Raw genomic sequence first — 17,483 nt, 5'->3', positions numbered from 1 at the left:
TCACAAACTCTGTATAATAATATTATGGTGAATGTGAAACAGCTGCTTCAACGAAATTATCTCAAAAACATATGTTTGGAAAAAACTTTCTCCCAGTTGCACGTACGTCGGTTAACGTTTAATCGCGATAAAATGCTATACTTTAATTGAGATTAGCGCTAACCGATGCACGGGGAATTAAATCCAACTAACGCCGATTAGGTACCTACTGATAGCTGTCTTCCAAAATTAGTTTTTGGTAAAAAAACTACAGAATTCAAAGTATGAGGTAAATATATGAATGCATTTCATCCTTAATAAAATAGAAAATAGTATTTAGCTGATATTAGCATTCAAAATTAGATTCTGATTTTTGAGGTTAGTTTTCGATCTTGTTCGATTGCAGATAGCACGACACTGGCGACAGACAGAACATTTTTATGGCGCATGCGTAATAAATAGTCACCGCTTCAATAACATAGTCTCACTTTTTTGCCATTTGTTTAGAATAATAATTTTAATAACATCACTGTCGGATAAATTACAGTGTTGCCGGATTGTGAAACCGTTAAAATCTTGGTTAGTTAACTGAAAAACTTAATCGGAATTAAAGTGTAACCGATCTTTGTGGAACAGAAATGAATCCGTAAAACTAACGCTGATTTGTTAATTGGCGTTTATGTCCATATTTAACAGACGTACGTGCAACTGACCCATAGTTTTGAAACTTCGTTTTTCTAATGCAATGTTTAGGCATACACGTGGCATGGATTATTAATTTTTCAGCTAGAACAGCTTTTAGCACTTAGACAAAGTGCTAAATAAACGTCTACAGTTTTATCAATGATGTATTGGCAATATGAAAACGCATGCAGTTAATATGTCTTTGAATATAGGTGTTGATATTTACATAAATGAATTATTCTCTTCCATTTTTATTTAATTAAAATTTCAAAATTATTTGAGCCCTGAATGACTGACTCACTGTACAGTCAGTCGAAAATTTTAATATTGGAATGAGGGGTATTTTGGCAAGCTGAGCAAAAAAATAGGTTATACACCTGTTTTAAATTCTCCAATATTTGATTACATCAAGTTTTCAGTTTGTCAAGTTTTCAATTATTTGTCATGCTTTCAGTTGTTGTAAGGAAGCAGCAGAACATTTCTCTGAAAAGGGAAATTAGAAGATATGTATGATTGGGGATCCTTTTCGAAAGATAAAAACAGGTTTTCCGTCGCACCCAAATTTTTTCCGTCATTTTGGAACCGCCATTTTGAATCCAACTTCTTTTTTTTTAATTGAAAGGTTTGACATATGATACATGATTCCGATACAGGATTTCCAGAGGAAAGGTATCGTGAAAACCGCACATCGATATCTCAAACCTTTCAAATTTATTCTCATTCATTTCCTTTATTATAGTATAGAAGATGATGGATAGATCATCCATCTATCTATCATCTTCTATACTATAATAAAGGAAAGAACTGGCTTAAACACGTATACACGTGTAGTGGATAGGAAAATAATGTTTGACACATCATCACGTCTGAACTACTGGACTGATTTACTTGAAATGCTGCTTATAAATTCTTAATCAACCGAGGATTCTTATAGGCCTATTTTCAATTCTTCTAGATTTCATTACGTCAAGTTTTAAAATAGACCTTGCGAAGCACGGGTTACCTGCTAGTTCAATATAATAAGAATAATTATGATGATCTAATCAATGCTCTAACATAAAATACACATCATAAGAGACATTACTTCAGTTTTTCTTAATCATCATATTCTTCTTCTGCTTTTCCATTCTTCCTCTTCTATTCTTCTATTCCTTTTCTTCCTCATGTGACAATCATTCGATTGAGATTGGTATTGCCATGTTTTCATGCAGTTGCTTCATTCTAAAGAGCTTATACAGGGTGGGTGAAAAGTCCGAGAACGGCTTAATATCTCATACACAAAGGTAATTTGACGGTGGGTGTGATTGGGGATCCTACTCAAATTCAAAAAACTACTTTACAATGACTTTAAAAATCTGGTCCGCCACCTTGGATCCAACTTCATTCTTTGAAATAGGAAGGTGGTCGGTCATGCGATACATGATTTCGATAGGAAATTTCAAGAAAAAATGAATGGCGGGAACCGCATATCGATATCTCAAACAATTTCAGAAATATTCACATTATTAATCAATACTATTCAAAGCAGAAAAGAGAGAAAAAAGTCTGAGAACGGCTTAGTATCTCATAAAAAGAACTGATTCCAAGGTGGGTGAGAATAGTGATGTTACTCGAATTGAAAATACTACTTTACTATGACTTTAAAAATCTGGTCCGCCATCTTGGATCCGCCATTTTGAATGCAACTTTATTTTTTTAAATAGGAAGGTGGTTATGTGATACATGATTTCGATACGGAATTTCAAGAAAAAATGAATGGCGAAAACCGCACATCGATATCTCTAACCGTTTAGAAGATATTAACTTTATTAATCTACCACTCATGTATTTCATTTTTGATTTGCATGGTACTGATTGATAATGTGAATATCTTCTGAACGGTTTGCGATATCCATGTGCGGTTTTCGCCATTCATTTTTCCTTGAAATTCCGTATCGAAATCATGTATCGCATGACCACCTTCCTATTTAAAAAAATAAAGTTGCATTCAAAATGGCGGATCCAAGATGGCGGACCAGATTTTTGAAGTCATAGTAAAGTAGTTTTTTCAATTTGAGTAGGATCCTTGATCACACCCACCGTCAAATTATCTTTGTGTATGAGACATTAAGCCGTGCTCGGACTTTTCACCCACTCTGTATAAAATATCCTATTAATATTACCAAGTTTAATTGGAAAATTAATAGCTGATAATACTGCTTATCAGTTGAATATTACTTAGCTTGATTAAAAGATTGAACTTGAAAGTGGGTATTTTCAAATTGAGATAATTCAATTTGACGTATGAAACTTCCTATGCAAATCCCCATAGAATGAGTGCATGTCAATACCTGCATGTTTTGAATTTAATTATCAAACATTATCTATGGAGTTATTTCCACTATCTCTGTAGTGCAAGTTATGAAAAAGAGAATATATTTTCACATTAATGAGGTTACAAAAGAATTAGATTAAAAATGAGTGACATTCATTCTATCCATTAGTTAGTAGAGGTGCAAAGGTTTTCAACATTATAGTAAATTGTCAATGTTTTGGTAGAACGTTCAGAATCCAGATAATTGTGTTGCTTATAGTGATGGACGTGTCAACTCCTATAACTTCACATCCAACACGAAGAAGAAGGAAAATCAACCCTCATTTCAAGGGATTTCTGGAAAATACATCACTGCATGGCGTGAAATACATAGGTGATCCCAACAAACATATAATTGAGCGTTGTTTCTGGTCTATAGTTATAATAATTTTCGTCATCTCGTTACACGAATTTTACAAAATGAAAATTTATCAATGGAAAGAAGCTCCAAGTACGATTGAAGTGACGTATACAAGTCAACACATATCTACTTTGCCGATTCCTGCTGTCACATTTTGTGGTTCTTTAAAAATGTCAAAGGAGAGAGTTAAATCTTTAATGAATAACACAGGAGATTTTGATCCTATGTACAAAATAGTTGATATTTTAGGAATGACAAGAGAAGCATTTGATAACATGTACCACTCTCTACTCGACTCTATGAACTACTCTGTCAACTACTCAACTCAACATAACATTAATAATGAACAGAGATATGTTATATCAGATTCAAACCTTGAAAACCTCAATATCTCACTGTTGAAGGATGTCGAACAATTTTGTCGGATGAATTTTGCTTTCAAACGTTCACCTTCACAGGCCTCTGATTGTCTTGCAACATGCTACCTCCTTCAAAAATATACAGACCTAATGCAGTAAGAAATTATTTTCGAAAAGATTCACAGCTACGAGAGCAACTATCCAAAGGATTCGCGTATCAATTGAACACCGATACAATTCACGGGTTTCCTTTGTTTAAAGTGAATCTAGTGAGTCGGACGGATCCAAACGATTTGCATTTGTGGCAAGAAACATATCCAGCAATGGTCGAGCAGCCACAAATGACACTGAAAAATGCAAAGACCATTATATTGGAAGAGACTGTGCGCATATGTTCACAATCCACAATCCTTGGGATTTTCCTAGTCCATTGATGAGATGGCACCGTATTGAACTATTGAATACTTTTCGCGTAAGCATCGACCCTGAATTGATTGTAGAATATCCCACGAATGATAATGATTTCCTGTACAAAGTTCCATCTTCCCGTCAATGCTACAATACAACCGAAAAATCATTGGACTTCTTTCAATATTACACACGTCAAAATTGTTTACTAGAGTGCTCCACTAAAAAAGCATTGGATGATTGTGGATGTGTTTTGTTTTTCATGCCGCACAATGAATCCACATACATATGTTCCGATAAAAATAGTTCCTGTGCATTGGATGTTGCCATAAAGAGTCATTACGAGAACTCAATGAATTTTTGTGGTTGTTTGCCGTCTTGTAATTCCACTGAATACAAGGTGATATCGATTGAATCAGACCGGGATAGCGTTTCTGATCGTACAGTAGAGATAGTTTTTAGAGACGATTCTTTCCATCCGAAAATTCGAACCAAGCCATACAACAACTATGAGATGATTGATACTACAGTTTTCTACTTGGATGTATTTTTAGGTGTGAGTGTTTTGACTGTAACCGAAATATTCTACTACATCTTGTTGTATGTGTTGGATTATTTGAAAAGGAATATAAGGATAAGAATGAACCTTGTGAAAATAAATAATTTGTGAGAACCGATGTTGAAAAAGCATTAGTAACAGTAATTCTTCGATTGGAAAATTTATTACTACAGTTATAGCTCTGAAGATAAATTATTACTCAAAAAAGTCAGTAGAAGTTATTTGGCAAAGACATTGCCGATTGCTAAACAAGTTTCACAGTGGGGCATGTATTTTATGAACTATGGGACATGTAGTTGATATATTTTGAAGGTAGGCTTCTGTTTTAAATTAATAGTATTAGCCACGATTAGTAACCTATAAGTATTACCTCCAAATCAGCATTCAAAGAATCTGAAGTTGTGGTATCTTCGAGGCTACTCTGCCCACCATAGCAGGTGGTGGATCCGGAGCCGGCTGAGCTTTGTAGGGTCAATGAGTGTCGATTAGTGCCTGATACAGCCAAGATACGTCTCGAAAGGTCTTCTGGACGGTCATCATGCTGACTGGAATGGTCCGAATCCAGATGATACCTGAAATTACAAATCAAATAATTTTTAGTCCAACAAATACAACATTTACACTTGATATAATTCAATATTCGAAGCATAATCAAATACCTATTTATATATTAAGAGCGTAGAACGCGACTTTATTGCTTTAGCAAAGCAGTTTCACGTTCGAATTCCATACTAAATATTGTCTACAACTGCAGTATAATACAACAAAACAATAAATACAATAATAAATTGTCGCTAATGTTGAGGTTATGAACCTTAGCAATCATGGAACTTGGATGATTATATATAATATCATGGCAAGAGCCAGCAATCAATCAGCTGATCATAGATTATAACTATAATTATGTGGAGCCGTCTACGCGCTAGATAGTATTGCCGCCGGCTCCATTGAATTAGATTCACTAAATTAGATACATTATAAAATTCGATGAAATAGATAGAATAAAATATAATGTAATAGGATAGGAATAGAATAGGATAAAATAGATAAAAATCATAAATAGACAAACCATCATGATTTATTCACATGCATGATAGATTATTTCCGCGTTTATAGATGACTCTGTAGTGCGGGTATTTGAAGGAGACTTTATCATTATAATTATTATTACTATAATTTATTTTATCCACATATACTGATGTGTTAATCTGTGTTATTTTAGTTCTTCATTATCATGTATCGTATAACTACTTTTCTATTGTTTATTGTACAGACAAGTTGTCTGTATTGTTTGTATAATTTTTTGCGGATATAAATGTATTATTATTGTAAAATAGATAGATATATTGGAATTAGAATTACAATGCCCGAGCCACCGAATCGTCAGAAGACTCATCCGCCGCCATTGCAAAAACCACTACTGGTTGTTAGAAACTGGTGCTACAAACCGGTCTGGTCTGTTCCTTAGTCAATTTTTGTCTATCGCTGAATCATTATTAATTCGCATGTCTTCTAAAAATGTATGTATTCAGGGCTACTTATATTTATTTAGATAATAACATAATAGTACCTTTTTTTGAAAAGTTTTTGACTTATATCATAGTACACTTTTTTGAAAAGTTTTTAATATAAAAATTGCATTTTTTATGTAAAAACACATTGTGTTTTCAATCTGTTATTTTATATTAAATACTTTTTAAAAAAATGGTACCGTGATTTTATTTCATAGAATAATTTGCATGTACCAGAAAAATATATTGAAGCTAAATTCATAAAAACACTCAAACACATATTTCACTCTTCTTAAAAAAAATGGTACCGTGATTTTATTTTATAAATAATTTGCATGTATCAGAAAAATATTTTGAAGCTACATTCATAAAAACACTCAGACACATATTTCACTCTTCATGTGCAAATGGTAATGTCACGGTTTGAATTTGCAAAGGCCTAAAAATAACAAGCACATATTATTAAATATTGATACAATTATAAAAATAGGGTGATTTTTTCGATTTTTGAAATGATAAGACACAGAAATAATAAGGCAATCGTTAATATTATTCACACCGTTCTAAATATTTATATTATATTACATGTGATGAAATTAAATAAATTATCAAAAATTGAATTTTGAATTCATTTATTTGCCAAAAACAAAATACAAAAAATTGATATAACCTACTGCACGTAACTAAAATACATACATAAAAATTAAGGAACTGTTAATTCATTTAATTAGAAATAATCACGAAATTATATTATCATTCATAATATTATAGATAATAATTATTAAATGAAGATTTAATTTATGGTTCCATGAGTACAGTAGTAGGAGAGGCCTATAATTATTGATAAATTTAATAAATGCATGAGTAAATAAGTGACCTAATGATAACCAGTTAATTATGGATGAATGGAATAAATTAATATGTAAATAAGTGAATGAATGAATTACCGGGGCTCATCGGCTCGAGTAGCGAGACGTCCTCTTTTCATGACCAAATCGCCAGTCGAGTGAGACCTTTTCAGCGACCTCGAGTCACCATCGCCATCAAATTCATTTGGATCGTTGTAGAGGCCTGTCTCGTGAATTTCACTGATTTCAAATCGACCATCTTCAGCTACAGCACAACAAGGCTTCCACCTTTTGAAAAAAGAAACAACCGCAAACTCAGTTCGAGTTACATATTATTTTCAATTACAAAAAAGAATTGTTCAAAATTAGTTTTATTTGACATAACGCTACAAGAACAATAGGCAAATCATTTAAAATGCTCATATTTATTTATTTTTTATTATTTTTTACAAGAAAGCACTGACCGGGAGAGAATAACTAAGGATACTCTTTGCACTATTCCTCTCCCAAATTTAGATTACATTTGAAAGTCTGAAATAAGGATACAATTCTACTTTCTTGAAACCTATTCAATTTTCACTCAAAAACAAAAAAACTTAGAATTTAAAATTTTGACGGTGAAAAACTGGATAAAAACACAAATATTACACTCGAAACACCATTAATGGAGAAACCTATGCGTAATTTTAAAAAATTGAAGTTCATATAAACATAATAAATGAACATAATAGTACGCAGTTCTAAAATGACAGAATGAAAATAGATTGATAATAATGAACATAATACTTGATAATGATAACTAAATAATTGATAAATGAGTGTCAGTAGTCAAAAACTTTCTTGGAAATATTCTATTTATAACTTAGTATGACTGGAAAAGGGTGTGTGTGTGTGTGACCATTCATTAGACAATACTCCTGCGTGACATTGTCTCTTATCTCAAACTTATTTAGTTCTATATCTTCCTCTCTCACTCTCTCTCTCTCCCTCCCTCAGTCTCTCTCTATCACTCCTGCGCCATTCTCTCTCTCTCTCACACACACACAAACACACACACTCTCTCCACTCTCTCTCTCTTACCCGGTTGTGTGCTAATGCTCTCCTTTCTTCTCCCTCAGGGTTTGGTTATTATTTCATACAATGCTTCAGACATATTATCTTCAACCTATCTTGAATTTGACTTTCCCATGCCTAGATTTGTAAATTTTTTTGTGTCAATAATATTCATTGCTATCAACTATTGCTTGTAATATTGTGAATTCCCCCATTCCACTGAATAGGATTGTATAATATAGCTGATGTAGCATCATACTGGAGGGTTGATGGTTGAATGTGAGAGAGGGCCGGCCGTGCAAGAAAACTAAAACTGCAATTCAATTAAATCCTCTCTTCTTCACTTTCTCACTATAGGCCTATATCCCTCAGAAACACACTCTCTTGTAAAATATACAATCCCCTACACTGGACTAATTTGACTCCTTCAAGTTATGTGCTCCCAACATGATAATACCGCCCGTTGTTCTCTCAATAATATTTGTTGAACGAGCGTTAGCAAGTTCTTACTTTTTACTCAAGTTCAAAGTTGTTGCCAGTCTGTGGGTTTGCTTGTTTGTTTGAATGCACTACAATAACTTTAGAAAGAGTTGATCGATCAGCTTCAAATTTTGAACACGCACTCTTCGAACCTTTTTACATCTCGTTGAACAACAAAATATTTTACTCTTTTCTTCGTCCTTTTTCAGGATATAAAAGTAACATTGAAAGTACATGAGATAAAATAGCTTGCTCCTGTGTGTCTGCCTGAAGATTATCCTTCAGTAGCATACGCATAATATTAATGATACAAATTGTGATGGCAGTTGCTATGTCGTTGGTATTATTAATTTAACAAAATTTGAATTTTGATTCTGAATCATTAAACCATACGGAGAAACCTATGAAGTTCTATGGATTCACATAGGCATACAGCGTAATATTAATAGGAAAACAGCTTAATGTTCCTTTTTCAAAGGTAATGTGACAGTAGGCTCCACTGGGATTTCTATTCAAATTAAAAAAAAAAATTCTGTAGTTAGCTTCAAAATTTTGGTCTGCCATCTTGGTTCTGCCACATTGAATCAATGTGACATCTTGCAACTTGTTAATTCTCACATTGAAATTTATGCAATAACTCACTTATTGTGCCCTGATCAATAAGTGTACCCATTCTATATACAAACTATACCACAGAGAAAAATATATTCTTTATTACTCTGTACCCGTATCCATACTTTCAAGGCAATTTTGCTACATTGTTGATACTGCGGAAGGAATTATACTACTGCTGTTGAAAAAAGTATTAAATCATTATGAGATTCAAAGGATTCGTTTTGATAGACCCGCATTTTCATTATTTATCTGATTCTTGAGGGGGGCCTAGGACCCCCTGCCCCCCCTCCCCCCTAAATGGCGCCCCTGATTAAAAATGACATTCAAAATGAAAAACAATACTGAAAAATTGTATTACATTCAAAATTCTCAATGTTTGAGTATATTAACCTTCCAGTCGACTACATTCAACACAGTAGAACCTCTATAATTTGTAGCTTACGGGACCAAGCATTTAATACGAATTTTGGAGGGTGACGAATTATATATCAAGCTCTGCAATATCGAGGCTGATAAAACAAAATACGAAAAAATTATATCATGGATACTGATCCCATCATTACCCATAATTATTTCATATTATAGCCTCTATGAATGGATATTAGAAAATATTGTTAAATATTAATTTGACATACTTGTAAAAGATTTCAGAGATCAATACAACTGTTCATGAGCGAGTTCTTTAACCCAGGGTGTCTCTAGTTATATTATTATATGTGAATCCATAGAACTTTAAAGTTCACTCCGTATGGGTAAATAATTCACAATCAGAATTCAAAATCCCTAAACTAATAATACCAATTACTATAACGTTGAAGGTATTGCTATCACAAGTTGTATTATCTAATACGTGTAGGCTATGTTGAAAACAAACAATAGACAGGCAGAAAGACATTAACGGAAGCGAGTTGATGTAAAAGTTGTATATTAATCAGCTGAAGTCATATGTTTCGGGGCATTAAGAACAGTCTATGTGATAATTCTCAAATAGCATTTTAGCTGTTATGAATAAATGGGTAAATAGTGGTAATTGCATGCAATTAATATTCCAGCTTACTAATGATAAATCACAACATACTTTTTCCAATTCACTTCATCAGTTGATGTGATTTACGGTGTCCTCATCACTGGAGTTATTAGTTACTGTAGCATAATTTTCGATGAACTCATTACTGGAGTTATCAGTTACTATGGCATATTAGTGTATTTATCTTTATGGGAATACTAATTACAGTGTTTTTGATGGCAAAACTACGAATTATAGAGTTATCGAGAGGTTTCAGTGTACTCACTAATCTTGAAAATTGAACTATTTTTGTTTTGTGTCAAGAAATTTACTAATGGTTCTATCATGTGGCTCATGTCATGAATTCGTCCAATAGATCACTAGGGTTTATTTTTCGTAATTGTAAGCCCTTTACTAGATGTGAGGTCATATTGAATATTTATAATGCAACAGTGAGGAGCAAACTAGAGTATGCAGCACTTGTTTGAGAGCCATCACAGAGCACTGCTGTTAATGATTTGAAGATTATTCAAAATAAATTATTAAGGTATCTCTATTTCAAAAAGTACAATACATTTTGTCCAATAGCTTTTTCCACTGAAACCTTAAGGTCAACATTTAAAGTGCAAAAATTGAAAACCAGAAGATCCATTAGAGCATTAATGTTATTATATGAAATTCTACATAATAATATATTCATGCCAGATTTCATCAATTTGTTAAATTTCCATGTTCCATGCAGTATCCCAAGACTTAATATGCTATTTCAAATACCGTTTGTCAGAACCGGTCACCATTTCAATCCTACCTAAATAGAACAATGAGATTGTACAATAGACTAAACCCATTCCTTGAGCCCGTCTATGACCGCTACAATACATTAAAAAAAAAATCTTGTGAAAAATTATGCTGCTCAATTGATGAATAAATTATTATTTTTGAGCTCTACTAACTCTCTTTTTTTTCAAATGTTTCCTCTTTCTATATGTATTTTCTTTCTATATGTATCTTTCATCCTATACCCCTTTACTAACTTTCCGGAATCAAACCCAAATATCGTTCTCTTCTGATCTTATTAGTTACTGAATCGTGAATATTTTTTGAAGTGCGATATTATTTTCTTTTGTTTTCTTTTTTGTATGTTAATATTGTAATGTTATACTATCATATATGTCATTAAGGTTCGTACTGGAGTACGAGCGGATTATTACCAAAACTGATACGAAGTTCTAAAATGTTAGGATTTCAAATTATTCGATTTTTATATTGTCAACAATTACAATGATATCTCAGCGTTATATGAATCATGATTGACCGAAACTAACGTATTTGTTTAATCACGGTATTTGTATAATCAGCTAAAGGTGCGTACAGATATACGCGCCGCGAACATGAGCAATTCACTTTTAATTAGCTGTTTATATCTGTATTTTTACAGAAACGGTAAGATCAAAAAAGATAAAAAGCTAAAAAGATAAAAGCTAGAGATAAAAAGCTTGGCATCAGCTGATTAAAATGATTTCAGAGCCTTCATAGGATAGATAAACTTATTTCAATTTTCTAGATTATTCTCTGATAAAAAGTCGCAAAATATTAACGATATAGTTTATATAGGAAGGCCATTTTTCAACCTCCGATCACACATCATAAGACACAAGAAAGCGATAGGGGTAAAAAGTGATTTTTACAGAGTTGAACAGCGTGACCTCACCAAACGCTCTGTGATCGGTACAGTCACATCGTTAATTGTTGTCGAGTTATAGACCCCGAAAAATGACCGCCTCACTTGAGTTTCTCGCCAAGTGCTATTTGCATAGCGTTATCCGTTTTTGCAAGCAAAAGGTCAATAGTTCAACATGAATCTACCAAAGAATTATTCTATTTCACGTAGAAAACGTCATGATTGATGATGTTGGGCTGAATGGTGCCGGAAATTAAAAGGCGTCAGTTGAAATGACTTGCGGAAATGTTGTGATAAACAATTGTGCCTCACAGTGCTGGTGCAACGATACGTGACCCATGACAATTCGGCCTCACAGTGCTGGTGCAACCAAATGGCTTCTTCAGCAAATCGAATGGCATAATTTCGATCGCCCGCCAAACAAACCTGACTTGGCCACTAACTTATACCTTCTCCCCAAACTCAAGACATGACTTTGAGGGCAGAGCTTCTAAACTTAGGAAGAGTTCCAAAATAGCCAATTAAAACGTTTTTGGCGGCAGCATTTTATGAAGACGGTTTTGGTAGGCTGGTCCACTGGTATGGTAAATGTCGTAGTCTCCACGGAAATTTTGTTGAAGAGTAATCATAACAGTAACAGTAATAAACATGTAAGTAACTTTTAGTGAGAAAATTATTTGTTTATATACATTCGTCTTTCAGTTATGGCCAATCGGAGGTAGAAAAAAGAATGCCATTCGTAGATATAAAAACTAAGAATGCTTATTATTATAAGTGTGAATAAATAGTGATTTAAGTGAAAATGAATTAGATGAAAACTTACATATTATCTTTATCTATGGAGCGCTTCTTTTCCCAAGTTGAGGCAGACCTTTGGGAACTAGATGGATCTAAATTGGAAGCGCCTTCCTCATTATCCATGTCCATGTTACGTGCAAGGCTCTTGAGGAAGTAATCAACGGCTAGATCCGCTGAAGACTTCTGATAACTTCCCAGACTAGACGACGTTCCGAACTAGAATCAACGAGAAAAAACCCGAAATTAATCACAGGCTGAAATTGGAAGGCTTGTCATAAAATAAATCAAATCTAATAAAATGTTATTGCCTTACTAAAAAATTGAGAGTTTACAAGCACTAGGATATTCTTCCTATGTATGGGAGCCACTATATAGTGATTGATTCATTTATAAAAACAAAATCTAATAGAAACATTATTAATATTGAAATCTACGTTGAATGGAGAAATTCTACAACGAAAAATTTAATTCTGCAATGAAACCACAAAATCACACATTGCTATGTAGCTTTTGGTGCTAGGTTATCCAATATACTACCAAATATATGGACGAAAGGCGCCTTTATAATATTGTTTAGACAGATATTATTGTATTATTCTTGGACACTTTCTCAAACAAGGAGACATATGAAAGGAAATAATAACTGGGATGAACGAATGGGAAATTATTGGCTGAAAATGACTAATAAAGATATTCACTGAATTTATTATCCTACTCATGATAAACCTATGTATATTGGCAGTTCTCCGGCATAAACAAATGTGCACCTTGTTATTTAGTAAACATTCAGATATTGACCACCAAGTCCACTAGTATGTATTTTATGTCTGACGTAAAAACCATTAACATTCAAAACAGATCATTGTTATGCAATTGATTTTCTCTGACTAAACACTGTTGGTTAGAAAAGACGATTATATATTTCATATTAAAATATATAGAACTAAAAAAAATATAATATATTTATATTTACGATGTAATTAATAATATCAGATGAAAATTAGCGGATGTACGGATTCGGTTTAGTATTGAAATAGAAATAATATTAAATACAAAATAATGTACACAGTATTATTTATATTAAATGAATATTATAATCGAAATAGTTTACCATACCTTGAACGACTTATGTTGTTTATCTATGCTGAGGTGATCGTTAATCGACTCCCCGGATATAGATTGCAGCATAGCACCATTGTCATCCACAAGATCAATATCTTGAGGAAGAGGCATTTGAGGTCTCTCCGATATTGACGATATTGTCTGATCTTGAAATGGTATATGGCTAGCCAAGGCTAATAGTTCATCACGTCGTGAGCCTGCTGAACATTTAAAAAAGTCAGATAATTTATGATATTATAAATCGGCATTTTATGACAAGGTTAAATTAAATACACTGTAAAAATCTTCATACTAAAATTCAATTAGATTTTATTGGAATGAACAGATTTACTTGGAAATTTTAACACATACGTTATGTTAACAATAGAACTGCAGTAAACTCATTAAATTGAGAACGAAACACCTTTTTTTGTGAGGAATATTAATGCAGTGAGTAAAACCAACAGTGCAGTGAAGCTAGGAATACAGTAACAGGTAATTTTCAAGTGTAAGTTGAAAACGGAGAGTGGTTGAATTTATGCGAAAAATGCATGACGAATTGGTTAAACAAAACCAATATAGTGCATGGAATAAGGTCTTGATGATTGGAAAAAGTACACTGTGAATACTATTTTATTTTCAAGTTTAAGTTAGGAAAAGAAAGTGGACAGTTCTATAAGAATATTTGTTCGATAAAGTGCACAAAATAATATTTGAAGGAATGCATTGCTAGTATTTTATTACAGTTCCAATTTACGATACATAATTGTAAAAATTGAAATATCGTGTTAAAACTTTGATGTGCATGTTGCTCCTATAGAGAATGATATATCAATAATATTTTTCTTTGTGATATTCACAGTGTTACAAAGATAAGGTTATTGAGTTTGTAATGCTATTATTATTGCATGTATATTACTTTTATATTTATTAATGTCTTGTTATTTTGTATTCTCTCACATCATTGTACTTGAAATGAGTTAAAATTGGTGTAACCGTTGGAGAAAAAATAAATAAATAATTATTAAGTTATTTGTTATTTGAATTGGTAGTGGCACGCTGGTCACTTGGAATGTTACTGAAACTAGTCTCTGAAAGGACAATCAGCGGTGTTCATGTGTAAAGCAAGCAGGGTTACGAGTGAGACACCAATTGCGTCACAGTGGTGTCCTAATGAGACACCAGCCGGACATCAAACCCTGGTGTCTAAAGTCTCGCAACTCGCTCAGACATTTGGTGTCTCAACAAAGTCCCAGCCTGGTGTACTAATATAATACGGGCCTAAATGTGAATAAGTTAAAACAAAATGTATCTAGAAAATATTGTTATTATAATACCACCACGCTTTTCTATGGACCTAGGATAAACAAGAATTGTCTATAGAAAGACAATCTTTCCTGTGGAAAATAGATTCTAGATTGTTTTTGCTTTAGTGCAATCAACGTCAAAATGTCATAATTCTGGGGAGAGGATTTCTATCCTTATTTATCTGAAGGAAGTTCTAGTAAGCTGTGTTCTAGTCCATCTCGAATGTTGAAGAGCGACTGCACTGATCTCCAATACGAGCACACGTCATAATTACAGCAATTAAAAATTTATCTAAAATCAAGACGACTGAAGTACAATCCCAACACAAAATTTGAAACTGGTTGCTATTTGGTGGTCTCTACATAAGATACTTGACAACATTCCTACACATTCAACTAATGCTGACTTTTTGACGTGAATCGCACTACAGCATACAAGGAGATTCACTTCTAAGGTGGGCCATCCACTAGAACCGTTTTCGTCCGAACTAGCATCGGCCGAAAACTACCGAACTCATCCGAACGATCCCCCAACAAAGAAAGGAATAGATGCTCGTCCATTGCAAGAGGTTCATACGGCTGTGCACGGCCGTCTTCGTCCGATCAATTGTTCGATCCGAATTGAATGGGATTTTCCGGCTCTATCCGGCCGAACTAACTAGTCAAGCTGAGACAACAGTGTTCCTAACCTAAAATTGTTTCACAGTCTTGTTGGTTTTTTTTTAAAGTTATTATGTTTTATAAAGTTGTAACTATGGACAATGAAAAGTTGATAAGTTTGGTTCAAGAGCATGTTCTATTGTGGGATACGCGAGACAAAAGATATCATCGTTGTGATGTTCAAAGGAATCTGTGAACAAAGATTGCTTAATAATGAATAGCTAATTTGTTGAAGGTAGGATTATTGTAATGAATAACTAATTTAGTGGATATTTGTTTATTCAATTTTCAAAATCTCAATATAATCATTGTTTATGAAAAATTTGGTGGCTATGATAGTAGTTAATTCAAGAATTGGCAACTAGACTGACGTAAACGGTTCTAATGGACGACCATATTCGGCCGAATTAACGGCCGGCAGATTCGTCCGATCCAACGGCCGAACAGATCGGTTGAATACGGTTCCAGTGGACGGTTACCCTAACAGCCAGCGTCCCTTATGAATAACACCAACGCTTCCCATTCCATGCTGATAGTTTGAAATGAACCTCACAGTAGTACACCCAGTGCTCAGTGCCAACCGAATACCAAATTGAACATTTACATGCACGTATGCAGCTCAGTTATAATTTGTTTCACAAGTTAACATCCATTTAATCTGTAGTACACTTATTTACATTCATGAGAAAAATGCATGAAGTGCAGTTGGAAGTCATGCAGATTAACAAATCCTGCAGAAATTTCAACTTAATTTTCAGAAGAGAGATTCTTGCCGCTGAATGACTTTGACAAAATAATCATTTCCATTTTTGCTTCTTCAAGTAGTATCCTAAATGTTTCATGATTAATATTCAAAGTCATAAGTATTATAGTCCTGAGTCACGTCTCAAGCAAAAATAAAAGTGGAAGACGATACACAGAACCAAAATCATTTTGAATTTTGTGATCAATAAATAGTTTAAAGTGAATTTTAAAATTCTGTCGAATAAAACTAGAACTGTTTCCCCCAGAGTTTCTATCAAACTTTAAAAAAAAAATGAAACAATATTCGCGTACAAATTGATGTAAATCCACAAAATCCCAACATCAACCACTAGAAGCTCTAAGAAAAAATGATATCTTCGTAAATGTTTCAAACTACCTAATAAAAACGGGATTTTCTGACTTGTAACATGCTGAAACCGTTGACACACATTTGAAAAAATCTATAGCGATACTATTTAATCAAAATACAAAAACACTTACTTGGTTCATTCGGGTTGTTCGTACTTTTAGAATTTAGTCCAGTCCTAAAAACGATAATTCTATTTTAATAATTGTATCCCAAAATAGAATTGAGACAGATACAACAAAACCTTCTACAGTATAGACTGGTACAGTACAGTAGAATTCTATTATTCTAATTATTTAAGACTGGCAAAGATAGTTTATTGGTGGCGGTAATAGTTAAGCTGTTCAATACTATTATATTCATTGTTTATGATCAAAACCCATAACAGCTTGTAATCAATTATCATTATTTTATGTTCATTTTTTTGTATTAGTTAATAGATTACAAACAAGTAAAATTTAGAAGCTTCAAGTACGTTCTCATAAATTTACTATGATAACATGTGATCAAAATTCATGCAACTTGAAAAACATATTGTTCGTGTTATAGTTGAAATAAGCACACATATGAGATGCTATTTTCATATTTCCGATTTTAGTACAATGATAG

The 17,483-nt window shown here is 33.2% G+C and overlaps 1 protein-coding gene across 6 annotated transcripts in view; it reads right to left on the bottom strand.

The window, feature by feature from the left end:
- Positions 1-17,483, bottom strand: part of LOC111051560 — an 84,333-nt gene that overhangs the window by 9,552 nt on the left and 57,298 nt on the right. For 5 of the 6 annotated variants that reach the window (XM_039443034.1, XM_039443035.1, XM_039443033.1 and 2 more), the window contains 5 exons: positions 17,009-17,052; positions 13,812-14,017; positions 12,721-12,911; positions 7,162-7,350; positions 5,074-5,275 (listed from right to left, as the gene is read on the bottom strand). In XM_039443034.1, the coding sequence (XP_039298968.1) occupies positions 5,074-5,275; positions 7,162-7,350; positions 12,721-12,911; positions 13,812-14,017; positions 17,009-17,052 (832 nt within the window). The remainder of the gene's footprint in view (positions 1-5,073; positions 5,276-7,161; positions 7,351-12,720; positions 12,912-13,811; positions 14,018-17,008; positions 17,053-17,483) is intronic. The other variant, XM_039443037.1, reaches the window with a different exon arrangement.

This window comes from Nilaparvata lugens, chromosome X (genome assembly GCF_014356525.2).
Source record: "Nilaparvata lugens isolate BPH chromosome X, ASM1435652v1, whole genome shotgun sequence".
NCBI lineage: Eukaryota > Metazoa > Arthropoda > Insecta > Hemiptera > Delphacidae > Nilaparvata > Nilaparvata lugens.
The sequence above is the reverse complement of the archived record's forward strand: the minus strand, read 5'-3'. Positions and strand labels throughout refer to the sequence as shown.